General features: G+C 41.7%; 1 protein-coding gene across 1 annotated transcript in view; it reads right to left on the bottom strand.

Moving 5' to 3' along the window:
- The window catches only part of fmnl1b (formin-like 1b), a 51,008-nt gene that overhangs the window by 16,660 nt on the left and 20,658 nt on the right, over positions 1-13,690 (bottom strand). Inside the window, 9 exon segments of the mRNA XM_039789282.1 lie at positions 1,379-1,622; positions 3,036-3,137; positions 3,450-3,599; positions 3,756-3,866; positions 5,027-5,101; positions 9,164-9,257; positions 10,340-10,416; positions 11,158-11,245; positions 13,430-13,573. Of these exon segments, the coding sequence (XP_039645216.1) occupies positions 1,379-1,622; positions 3,036-3,137; positions 3,450-3,599; positions 3,756-3,866; positions 5,027-5,101; positions 9,164-9,257; positions 10,340-10,416; positions 11,158-11,245; positions 13,430-13,573 (1,085 nt within the window).

Genomic DNA, 13,690 nt, shown 5'->3' with positions numbered 1-13,690 from the left:
GCTCTGTATGTCTAATGATCAATTCTATGGTTGTATATTTCATTATAATATAGTAATAATAACAATAATACATTTTATTTAAAGGCGCCTTTCTCGGCACTCAAGGACAACGTACAGGGATACATAAAACATTTAAAAACAGCAAAAATTTAAGAATACACAACAATAACAACAACAGAAAGAGGCAGAGCAATTGACATCAAGTGGAATAGGCAGTTTTAAACAGATGTGTTTTGAGTTGCAATTTGAAATGGGGGAATGAATCGATGTTTCTGAGTTGGGGTGGTAATGAGTTCCAGAGACGGGGAGCAGAGCGGCTGAATGCTCTGCTCCCCGTGGGGGTGAGACGGGCGGAGGGGACAGACAGGTGGATGGATGAAGAGGATCTGAGGGAGCGGGAGGAAGTGGGACGCTGGAGGAGAATATAGTATACTTTATTTTGGTTTATTCTAACTTTCATGTTCTTTTAATTATGCTTATTGTGAAGCACTTTGTAACTATGTTTTGAAAGGTGCTATATATGTATTATTATTATTATTTCTTCCAGAAATCGGAACTGCTGTGAACTTTGCACTCAAGTTGATGTCAAACAGGCAAAAAGGAATGTTTGTTTTAAATTCATCCGTCATGTCATCCAGCGGAGGGTGAATTTGACGTCCACTCGCGTCTTTGCGTTGACTTTAAATCGCACCGCATGCACCACCTAAAGAGGAGGCCGTCTGGGTATGAATTAAACTCGGGCCAATAAATAGAATCTGTGCCGGTTGCTGAGAAATTAGAGACATTACGAGTCAATGTGGCCACTTCATGAAAGCTTTTAACTAATTTGCATTCATCTTATTTCTAATTGATCATAGTCACAAAATGTTGTGTGAGCAGAGACATTGACTGTAGATCAAGGCCCAGCAAATATTAAGAATTTCTTTTTAAATCGGGTCCGCAAGTAAGTCATAATTTTTTAATCTCCAATTTTGATTTTTCCACAGTTCCAAGGCTGCAAAATCTGACCATAAAAACTATAGCTATTAATTCACATTTAACTTTTAACCGCGGCACATTTAACACCTAAAATAAAGCTTGACCTGGAGGACAGTTTTAGGAGTTTAATGTGACTGCTTCCTGTCTTATCTGCAAAAAGAAAGTTGATTCTTTACAAGAATACAATCTTAAGCGGCATTAATCTTCTAATAATGCAGGGCAGTAGAAAACGAGTTTCTCAGCTTCAGAGTGAAATTTTTTTTAGATTAACCTGAGAGAAGCAGCCGACCAGCGGCCCTCAGGTAATTACAGTTTGAAGCCTCTGCTGTAGATGTTTCTCATTACTTCTGCGATAACTATTATTTCAGTCTGCAGGTGTGACGAGATCAGCTGCTCTGACCTTTCTGCATCACGTGCTGGATGAGAGGGACCACCTGGACGTCCAGGTTTCCGGAGGCGGAGCGCTCCATCCGGACCAGCCCCTGCTCCACCAGAGCCTGGACTTTAACCTCCAGCTCCCTCAGGGCCTGGGTGGACCGATCCTTGTCTCGCTCTCTCTCTCTCTCGCTCTCACGCTCTAGCTCTCTCTCCCGCTCTCGCAGCTGCAGGAGAGTCACCTGCGAGCAGGATTCACGTAGACTCTCCTACAACACACAATACAATACACACAATCAGGAAACAGCAGTAGTTATGTGTGTATGAACTACAAAATCACAGTAAAATGACCTAAAGTATGAAATACTACCTATAAACAACACACCAGAATTATGTACCGTGCTTTCATGGACATCGGAAAAACGTTTTTCGAGGAGGGGGGTGTGCGTGATTACAGAAAGAAGTCATGTGGACGCAACAACAGTGTTGTTGTCATTACTTAGAATTCCTCATGGGGCCGATAGAAACTGTGCACTATAGCTTTAACCTGGCAGTTGAAATATCCCTTCCATACATGCTTTCGGTCTAAGGACAGAGGGTGTCATATGCTGTGCAGATTGTAAAGCCTCATGCAGCACTTTTCGGATTTACAATATTGGGATATATAAATAAAGTTGACTTGACTAAGACGGTTGTTTCCCAACATTTTACCGGCCCCTAAACTAACACAAATTAGACCACAGACTGGTAAGATTTTGATTTAGAATTTTGATTTTTGCTTTCAGTTGTTTTATTACCCTAAATGTATGAAACCCATCATCAAAATAGTCATAAATTCTGTCATTGTGGTACTTATGGATGGAATAATAGTTAATGTTTACAACAAACTGTCCATCCTTGTTTCTCCTCCGAATAAACTTGACTTACTTAGTTTTAGACATTTTGATCTGCTCAAGCTATTTCTATCGATCAGAGTTTTCCAAGTCCTCTGCAATTACTTCGCTGCATACAGTTACATCATAACTGATACAACCGCTGGTCGAAGATATGAAAATAAAACCCAAGTTGTACTTATCCCTTAAGAAAAATAAAATATAAACTCTGGAGTAAGTGGGTCAAATATGTAAAGCCCTTACAGACAGAATTCATTGAGATATTGAATAAATGAGTAATGTTTTAATTTTCAATAAGGACCCTGAAAAAATGACTGATGATGTTTGAAAACTTCCCTTAAGTTTTTTCTGTCAATAATATGATTTTTAATAATAATAGGCATTTTTAGGCCTTTATTGACAGGACAGCTGAAGAAATTAAAGGGGAGAATGACATGCAACAAAGGGCCGCAGGTTGGAGTCGAACCCTGGTCCGCTGCGTGGAAGAGTAAACCTCTATATATGGGCGCCCGCTCTACCTACTGAGCTATCTGGGCGCCCATTTTCAATAATATTTTCTATTTGCAAGTTTCTTTTAAGTCCTCCCCAGTCTTACCAACCTTTGTTTTATGTAAACACTCTGCACTCTGTAGACCTTAACCTCTCCCCAACTGTATTAACTTCCTGTTGTCTTTATTTTTGAAATGAACAGCCCAGAGAATGAAGTCTTGTAACCTACACTACTGTGCTAAAATAAAAAATTAAGAAAAAAAAAGAAGAAAAAAATATAAAGAGGAGAATGGACTCTACCTTTAGGAGTTCCACTTCCTTTGTGTTCTGAATGAGCTTCTTCTCCATTTCTGACACTTTCTCCATCGCCTCCTGCTCACTCTCCTGAAGCCTGGAGCTCAGCTGGGACACCACAAATACAAATACATGGTGATTATCTTCAGACACACTGGGGCCATCTGCACCTGTGTGTGTGTGTGTCTGTGTGTGTGTGTCTGTCTGTGTGTGTGTGTGTCTGTGTGTGTGTGTGTCTGTCTGTGTTTGTGTGTGTGTGTGTGTGTGTGTGTGTCTGTCTGTGTTTGTGTCTGTCTGCGTGTGTATGTGTGACTGTGTGCGTGCGTTTGTGTGTCTGTGTTTGTGTTTGTGTCCGTCTGCGTGTGTGTGTGTGTCTGTGTATGTCTGTGTGTGTGTGTCTGTGTGTGTGTGTGTGTATACCTGTGTGTTGTGCTCCTGTAGCTCCTCCAGGTGCTCCAGCAGAGCGTTCTTGGTCTCTGCGTCCTCCAGCAGAGCTCCCACATCAAACACATTGTCCAGATAGGCCTGAATCTGCACCAGCAGCCTGTCGCTCTCTGTGAACTTCAACCTCTGCACACAAACACAGGGCACTTAAAGACTCATCACCATGTTGTCACTAATTAACAAGGTTACAAACGCACAAAATGAATGTGAGTCCAAACTGTAGGATAAATAAATCCTCTACATTTTAAGGTTTTAATTTAAAAAAAGGACTTTGTGACTTGCCTCGAGGTAGTCATCCAGCCCGTGACGAGTGAACTCGTACTGCAGGTGGACTCTGAAGTTCATGTTTTCCACTGAGTGGACCACGATGTTGATGAACTGCATACAGGCCACCTGGTGGACAAACAGAGGAAATACTGCCTTTAGTTTTACATGCAGTAGCTGCCAGGGCACCTCATCTACAAATAGAAAGATTTTGTCCAAGTGTGCAACTACAGGTCTGATTATTATGGTCGGTAATGATTTTATAAGTCAGATCAATGTGAGTATATAAAGTTATAAACATAAAAGGACCAGGCAGAAGGTACTACTTTTTTATTGAGGAAAAAACAAACGTCGAAAAAAAACAACTGACAAAAACATTGTGAAAAGCAACAAAAAGATGACCAAAAAATTTTATTATAAAGATTATAAATTTTGACCCAGAAAAACTAAAAGTTGCATGGTTGACGGGAAGACAGCACAAGGGTTAAAACTGCACAGCTCTTCCATTTCAATTGAGATATATTGTACATATCTTTTATAATATCTTTTCATATTTCTTTCCTTCTGTTCTATATTTATGTTTCCTCCCATCTATATTTAATTTAATATCTTCACTGGTACTGTATTTGTTTAAGTCAGAGCTGCAATACTTACACACACATATATACTTACACACACACACACACACACACATACATATATATATATACATACATATATATATATATATATATACACATACATACATACATACATACATATATATATATATACACATACATACATACATACATACATACATACATATATATATATACACATACATACATACATACATATATATATATATATATATATACACATACACACATACACATATATATATATATATATATATATATATATACATACATACACATATATATATACATACATACACACACACACACACACACACACACACACATCGCTAGATTCTTGCACTTCTGGTTAGATGCTAACATCTCTGTACTTGCTTGATTAATGAAAATAAAATTGAATCTGAATTATGTTTTGCACCAAAACAAATTCCTCATATGTGCAAACCTAGTGTACTTAACAAGCAATAAATTGGATTCTGATTAACTACAATTATATTTTGATTACCAGCATCTGTACTGCCAGTATCAAGTTGTTAAAGAGCTCTCTCTGTTTATAATATTGCTTCACATGAAATCACACACAGTCTGTTCAGATGATCGACTGTATAACCGAGAGATTATTATTATGTTATTCCTCTTCAGCTTTACCATGAAGTCGATGTTGCTGTCTTCGTGGTAGAAATACTCCATGAGCTTCTCAAACCGACTTTTCTCTCCACACACCTGAAAAACACATTCAAATGAGGGAGAATTCAAATCAGATCACAGCAGGCAGGGGGAAACTATAGATTATTAATGAGCTTTTGTTTTTTTGCCTTTTGTGGTTCATTGTTGATGTGTTAAATCTAGGTAAAGTCCTGCGAGACATTCTTTTAAAATTGTATTATGCCTTCTCCATATGTACACACATGGGGGCAGTATGCTCACAATAACAAGTTCTCTTGTCTATCTATCTATCTATCTATCTATCTATCTATCTATCTAACTATCTATCTATCTATCTATGTATGTGTGTTAATCATCTTTATTTCTGCAAGCATGCTATCTATTTAAACAGTACTGGAGGATAATTTGGATGTTGTTTGTTGGGAATCTGTTGGTTGTAAGTGTAGTTTCAGGTTCACCCACTCCAGGGACAAACAGAAATATTGGCAATAATAAAACCAGTGCTGCCTCTGCACCGTGCAGGATAATTGCCATGTTACACACAGTCGAGTTTGCTCTTCGTTCTGCAGTCAAACCGTTACATAAACAAGAGAAAAACAGAGAAAAATGTGGCTGGATATAAGTGTGTTTTCTAAACTAAAAGCTCAGCAGATTCCCTGTCTCGTCCATTAGTAGTAGCCTCTCTGTGTTTGCGGTCTTTTACTCTGCGTCTCCCCTCATGGCCACTAAATAATGCAGCACGCCAACCCGACAGCCTGCACAACCCCAAACAATGCCCACGTTCTGCTAAAGAGGGACACATAAGCCAGCTCATGGCTCAGCGCCCGCCTGCCTCTACTCTATGACCAATCTATCGCTCCCTCCATCTTTCTCCCTCTGGCTCTCGCCCACACACGCGCGTCGGCGTTGCTGCGGAACCAAATCAAGCGCCACTCTCTGTGATACTCAAGTACCCGCCGTGGTATCTGATGCCGCACTAATCAACCAGACGAGGTGAGGGCTGATGTTGCCAGAGAGCTTGTCACCTCATTTTCTATTATTCTATATTTCTCTAACCGTCAACAAATCCCAGGAAAAAAAACAGACAGTGAAGGTAACCAGTAAACAGTCCTTGTAGAGAGCAAAAGAGGCGGAATGCATCGGCCGAAGTACAATCTCAGAAGCCATTAGCTATCGTCTGACAATGATTTAGCTTTTTTAAATTTATTTCTCTGCATTCATGTGTATATATTTGTTCATAGAGATTAGTTGTCTCTAAACTCCAACTCCATTCTCACGTCTCTAGTTGCTAATTGGACCCGGCAGTCGAATGAGGAAGTCTTGGCCCCGAAATACCTGAGGTAAATTCATCGTCTGGCCGATAGCCGATGGGTTCTGAGATTGATTCTGACTCCATCCCACACACACACAAGTATTCACTAGAGCACCAAATGTGGATTATTTTCTGCCGCTGTAAAAACTCCCCAACAAATCCACTATTTCCTCCTGTTTGTTTGATAAAAACTACAGTAACTAGCTGTTTGATTATTTAGCCTTTAAAAAAAGGTTTTGAATCGTCTTCACCGGTGGAGTTGGGCTATCACAGACACGGTAGGAAGGTCAGAAAGTATCGAGAGATAGACATAGGAACTGGTGTTTTTTGTCTTTTCATGGGATTTGTAGACAATCAGACATAGGCTGAGCCAAAAGGTATAGGAGGGGAGATAAAAAACAAATAAAAAAACTTTAAATTCGCGGGACTAAAGGGAATCGGGCAGAGAGGGTATTAGAGTTAGCAGGCCAGTTTGAACAGGCGAGTTTCGAATGTTGTTATGGCGGGCAGGGGCGTCGGACTGGGCGGAAAAATGGGACTGAGTACCCAGGGCCCTCATGTGAGGAGGGCCCAAAAAGATGCTAGAATCGATGGCTGTGGATGTGGGGAGGGGCACATAGGAAATGCCTTTCTACGGGGCCCAGAATTTTGTGCTACGCCCCTGATGGTGTGAGACAAAGGGAAGTCCGGCGTCAATAAAAGACTAATCCATAATGTTTCCGTGAGCATTTGAATTTATTTTACATGTGCTCTGCCTCAGGTGTACGGTTAGGATGGTGTAAGTGATGTATCTGTGTCAGGTCACAGCCGCTTTAATGACAACAAAAAACAGAAATATCCTCAGCAGAGTAGAATACAAGTTTATATACTGTGTATATATATAAATCCACAATTTGAGAATGATCTGACTAAAACTTGTACACGCTTCAATTCAAAATAATGACGCTAGTAAAAGACAACTAGAAAATTCCGCAAGAAATTTTGACAGTGTGCCGACTACTTGGTGCACATCCGAATAACACTAGCTAACAGTAAATCTGCTGTTTTGAGCTATGTTAAAGCGATTTCCCGAAGATTTCCCATTAAAGTCTATGGGAAGTTTTGCTGCGTTTTTTTGCCAATTTCGGGAAAACCGTGTGGCAAATCTCTTTGAAAACACATAGCACACCATTCCTGATCATTACACACATTTTGATGTATTTTGTGTGCATGTGTTGGCAACACTCCGTGACTAGTAGCGGGACAAAAATGTGGCGGAATAAGTATGGGGGATAATAGTCAGTGTGCCAGCTGCTGCTATTGCAGCACATCGGCACACTGAACTATAGCAGCCAATCCAATCTAATTTAACTGTTGTTTAAGTGCTTCTGAAATGAACACATAAAATAGTTGATGCTGGCAGCTCTGGGCTATTACAAAGAAAATACAAGGTCTGAGTCCAGAAGCAGACAGCGGAGCTTGTTGCAGGGCAGGTTTCTAACATCCTTGACATTTCCTAATAATAGCTCCTCCTAGTTCAGGTTCATGCTCCGTCCTGTCGGCGTTGTTGCAGCCGCGGGACGAGATCTGTTGGCAACAGTTGCTGCTTTCTCAGGCAAAGACGAGAGACGGCCAAGGAGAGGTCAGAGGCAACTCAACAAGTGTTTGACATATTTACGCCTCTTCAGTCAGTTTGGTCTGGCGGTGGGACAACTGGGCAGAGCAGCTGACGGGAGGGGGGGAGGGGAGGCAGGTGGGTCTGGGGTTCCCCTTAACCTGCCTTTCACTGCATTAAAGGGCCACTGGTATGTGGGCGCTGGGACACTAATACCACTTCTATGTTAAGCATAAGACCGGTTTAAAATAACGTGGTCATCCCTGCTGATGCTGGTCTTATAGGTCGTCGAAAAAATGAACATTAACCCTCTGAGGACAAAAGACGCAAAATAAAAACATTAACTATTATTCCATCCATAATTTGCAAAATATATGTTTATTTATCGCAAATAATATAGTTAGGACGTTCAACGTTATGTGTGTCTCTGTGTGTGTGTGTGTGTGTGTGTGTGTGTGTCTGTGTGTCTCTGTGTGTGTGTGTCTGTGTGTGTGTGTCTGTGCGTCTGTGTGTTTGTGTCTGTGTGTGTGTGTCTGTGCGTCTGTGTGTTTGTGTGTGTGTGTCTGTGTGTCTATGTGTCTCTCTCTGTGTGTGTGTCTCTGTGTGTGTGTGTGTCTCTGTGTGTGTATGTCTGTGTGTGTGCGTGTGTCTGTGTGTGTGTCTGTCTGTGTCTGTGTGTTTGTCTCTCTGTGTGTGTGTCTGTGTGTGTGTGTGTGTGTGTCTGTGTGTGTGTGTGTGTGTGTGTGTGTGTGTGTGTGTCTCTGTGTGTGTATGTCTGTGTGTTTGTCTCTGTGTGTGTGCGTGTGTCTGTGTGTGTCTGTCTCTCTGTGTGTGTGTCTGTGTCTGTGTGTGTCTGTCTCTCTGTGTGTGTGTCTGTGTCTGTGTGTGTGTGTCTGTGTGTGTCTGTGTGTGTGTCTCTGTGTGTGTATGTCTGTGTGTGTTCGTGTGTCTGTGTGTGCGTGTGTCTGTGTGTGTGTCTGAGTGTTTGTCTGTGTGTGTGTGTCTGTGTCTCTGTGTGTCTGTGTGTGTGTGTGTCTCTGTGTGTGTATGTGTGTGTGTGTCTGAGTGTTTGTCTGTGTGTGTGTGTGTGTGTGTGTGTGTGTGTGTGTGTGTCGGGATATTCAACGTTATCGCATATCGCATATCTCCCGTTAACACCCAGAGCAGATTCAGATAAACATGGCTGAGTGCAGTTTAGCAGAAGTTTAAAGACCTCTTTGAAGTTGTCGAAGGCGGAAACGATGATGTCATGGCCTCCTCTCACCAAACACACGGCCGCCAGCAGCTCCAGCACCAGCGCCTTGGTCCTGAGAGGCAGAGATGGACATTTATGTATCTACCAGATGTATTATGGGGTCCGACACAAACTCTGCTCAACAAAGTCTGTTGTGACGGCGACAGAGTTACATCAAGTTAAACGTACAACATGTCATCTTCTGCCGCTAGGGGTCGCTGTCAGTACCCGATCCGTTCCACCTGCACGATCCGTTCTGCGCATGTGCAAGATGACACGTATGCCATGACGTAGGCGCAGATGATAATGCTGCGTTCATGCCACCACCACCTCGGAATAACGGCACCGCTTCCACCTGCACGATCCGTTCTGCGCATGCGCAAGATGTTCACACGCTAGCCTCCAGCTAACGTTAGTTAGCTAATAGGTAATTCGGCGGACCGCTAGGTGATTATAGCGTTCTGCCGTTAGCCTCCACCGGGAAGCTAATGTTAGTTTAGCTAACGGTTAATTTGGCTAGCTGATTGCAGCGGTCTGCCATTAGCCTCCACAGTTAAGCTAACGTTAGTTTAGCTAACAGCTAATTCGGCTAACCGCTAGCTGAGACAGCATGTAAACTTCAAAAGACCCTCAAAATGCCTTGAAAACCCTTGAATGCTGCTAGTCAGAAACAACGTAACCAGTGGGGCGGTGCCTGTTATTACGAGGTGGCATGAACGCAGCATTATCATCTGCGCCTACGTCATGGCATACGTGTCATCTTGCACATGCGCAGAACGGATCGTGCAGGTGGAACGGATCGGGTACTGACAGCCTCTCAATCAGAACAGTGGATGTAAACACGGACCTCTGATGACGTCGTGAAGTGGCGTGGGATTATGGGAGTTGTTGTTTTCATTGTTTAACACAATTGCCGATTAAAATATATGTGTTCACGGATGTGTTTGTGCATTACAGTTTTATCCACGTAACGTTTAGTGACCTTTCTTCACGTCATTCTGAAGAAATAGCTGCAGTTTCCCCCACATAGACAACTCAACAAAATATATAACAAGGTATAGTCGACATTTTAATGCAGAAATATTACATCTTGTACCATTAAGTCATCATAACAAAGTTAGCTTACAGGAAGTTTAGAATGTTTGTGCTCCGTACCTCGGGTTTCTGTTGTTGAGACTGAGCGTGATCTCGTTGACACAGCACGGGTGCTTCATCACCAGGTTGAACCCAGACTGACACACACACACACACACGCGCGCACGCACACACACACACACGCATGCGCGCACGCACACACACACACACACACACACACACACACACACACACACAAAGACACAGACACACAAACAGACACACAGACACCCACAGACACGCACACACAGACACAAACACACAAAAATTATTTTCTTTAGTTGTTACATGTTCAAAATAAATCTAAATCAACAGTATCTGTTATACAGTATTTATTATTATCATGATGATTCATTAATTCCTAACTTTTTATCCATGTTTTTTTTTTCCTAGCTCCAATATAAGGCTGCACGAATGAGGAAAATATGCGATATGCAACGACGTTGTTGAATGTTGTGATAACGATATTACTTGTGATAAATAAACAGATGTTAAAGTGTACTCAGTTCAGCATTTCTGCTAAAACAAATGAAAGGAAATCATTTCCAACATTCTATTATTAAACAAATTGAACATGGAATTGAATATAAAAGGCACCATGAAAAAAAAAGAATGACCGTTACATTTTAAAGTGCAGTCTAACACAAAAAAATCTCTCAGTTTCTTTCGTGATACATCGCAGTCTTTCTCGATGTGTTTATTGTGCCAGTTGATATCGCGATGGCAGTAAAAAAAAACGATATATTGTGCAGCCCTAGTTTGATACATTTCTGTCAAGACGGGACAAATAAATGAGAGGCCATTATTTTTTTACTACTCGATGTGTGTTTTTGAAATACCTGATAGTTCATGATGGCACGTAAACACATGATGCAGAGATGAACGTCGTCTGTCTGGCTCACAACACGAGAAGTCCTCGGGGCTTTCCTGTTTGGGAGAGAGTCGAATCTGAAGGTGAGAGGTGCTGCAGTCACAGCTTTGTTGTCCTGACACCTACACTAAAATATATATATTCGGTAACACTTTACTTGAAGGTATCTACATAAGAGTGACATGAACATGACACATGAACCCTAACCCTAACTCCATAACTTGTCATGACAAAAACCGAATGACACTGACAGAAGCGTTATGTCATAAACGTTTGTTTATAATGATTATGACAAGTTCATGACAGTGTCATGTCACTCTAATGTAGATACATTCAAGTAAAGCGTAACTATATCTTCATTAACCACTCAGTAGGCTCACACATGATCTTTTTTTGTGAAAACTGCCATGATTTGATGTGCCCGCTTGGATCCATATATCAATCATCTTATCTCAGATTATGACACGGCGAGGTACACAGCAAAGTTGTAGATCAACGCGGATAAAATGAGTTGCACAGTTAAACTGGAAACTCCCACTTTGTCTAACGACAGGTTTGAGTGTCGCTCCGACATTTCACACATTCACTCTTGAACAACACGCAGTCTGAACAAGAGGCCACTGCACTATGACAGGAATGCAGTCACTTCAGATCAGAAAGATTAGATGTCTAAGAATGTGTGTGTGTGTGTGTGTGTGTGTGTGTGTGTGTGTGTGTGTGTGTGTGTGTGCGCACGTGCGCGTGTGTAAAACCTGCAGAGTTCATGTGTTCGGTGTGGTTTGCTGTCAGGACTTATTAAATTGTTTTCTGACTACAGTAAAAAAAAAAAATTCTGTAAAGCTAAATATTTCTGCTTTCAGACATCAAACCACCTAACAACATGAAGATAACCTGACTGTGATAGGACAACAATACATCGACAAAAGTCCGCCAATATCATCCATTTAAAATATAAATCATATAATCAATATACATCATTCTTACTTGATGTTCAGTATTTCAAGTCCTATTACTTTTTTTTATTTTCTGTACTGCGTTGCTTTGCTAGCGTCTTTGATAAACCGAGTCCAGCGTTAGGAACAGCAACATGTCACCGCTGGTCATTTTCTTTAGTCTGTGGCCCAACAGGTACATCAGGTTTCCAAGCTAATTAGTCTATATCCATGACGTTCCTCTTAAGGGACTGCTCCGGTGCCGCAGGAAATTCCGCTGGATGCATGTCTTTTCGCCGATGTCCGTCCCCTTCCTCTGTCTTTGTGTTGGCGTTCTAACCTCCGGTGGATTTGTGAGGACTACGGTTAACTGCTCCTCAGATCTCTGCAGGGTAAATCCAGACAGCTAGCTAGACTATCTGTCCAATCAGAGTTTTCTGTTGCACGACTAAAACTACTTTTGAACGTACACACGTTCCACCAAAACAAGTTTCTTCCCGAGGCTATTTTACAGCGGCTTCGTGCGGCACTTGGCGCCACCCATGACGATTGTGATTGGTTTAAAGAAATGCCAATAAACCAGAGCACGTTTTTCTTCCATCCCAGAATGCTGTGTGGACTAGCCAGACCCTCCTTTGCAGCGCTGTGGAGGAAGGTCTGGCAATGCGAGGCTACCAAGCTAACTTTAGTCAAAGTGTTGACATATGAAAGCATCAAACATGTATTTCGGATGGAGATGAGAGTATATCCAGTTGTATCTCGCCCCCTGTTGGCTCAAAGCCGTTAAATTGTATGTGCGCGACGCAGGAGTTTTCAATCGGAAGTTATTATAATATAACAAACATTGTAATTGGGTCTATACCTGTACATGACACATATCCATACAGACAGATGAATCTCTCAGTCCTTCTTAGCTAGGACTAGGGCTGGGCGATATGGAGAAAATCAAATATCGCGATGTTTTTTTACCAAATACCTCGATATCTATATCGCGTCATAGATGTAGGGTTGACAATTGGTGCTTTCACAAAATATTTACACAATGAGATTTTTCATAAATAATCATCAGTAATGTGGATATAATGACTAAGTGGGTAAAGGCAAATAATAGAGCAGCTACAATAGTCTGGGAAGTTCAGAAAATGACAATGGCAAAGACACTTATGTCATATTACGATATCCAAAATCTAAGATGATATCTGGTCTCTTAGCATGATATTGATTTATATTGATTTATTGCCCAGCCCTCGCTGGGACATCGACTCTATCTCCACCATTAGAACCCATCAATCATTACCCCCCCCGTACCTGACTGTGAAGGCCTTGCTGGCCTTCGAGGCACTGTGACTAGGTGAGTTGCTGGCACTTGTGTTCAGATCTTCCACTGACTTGTCCGCAGTCTTGTTTTTGTCTGTGGGCAGCGTGCCATTCTCCAAAGTGTCCACGTCATACCTGTGAGTCACAGAATCAGAGCTCAAACAAATGTAGCCTGAGGTGGCATTCGTGAGATAGTTTGATACAGTTGTGGCTGTGGGAAGGAGATAAGACTGACGTAGTTAAGACTCGACT

Source organism: Perca fluviatilis, chromosome 21 (genome assembly GCF_010015445.1).
Source record: "Perca fluviatilis chromosome 21, GENO_Pfluv_1.0, whole genome shotgun sequence".
In the NCBI taxonomy this organism is placed as follows: Eukaryota; Metazoa; Chordata; class Actinopteri; order Perciformes; family Percidae; genus Perca; species Perca fluviatilis.
This window is presented reverse-complemented; position numbering and strand designations above follow the sequence as displayed.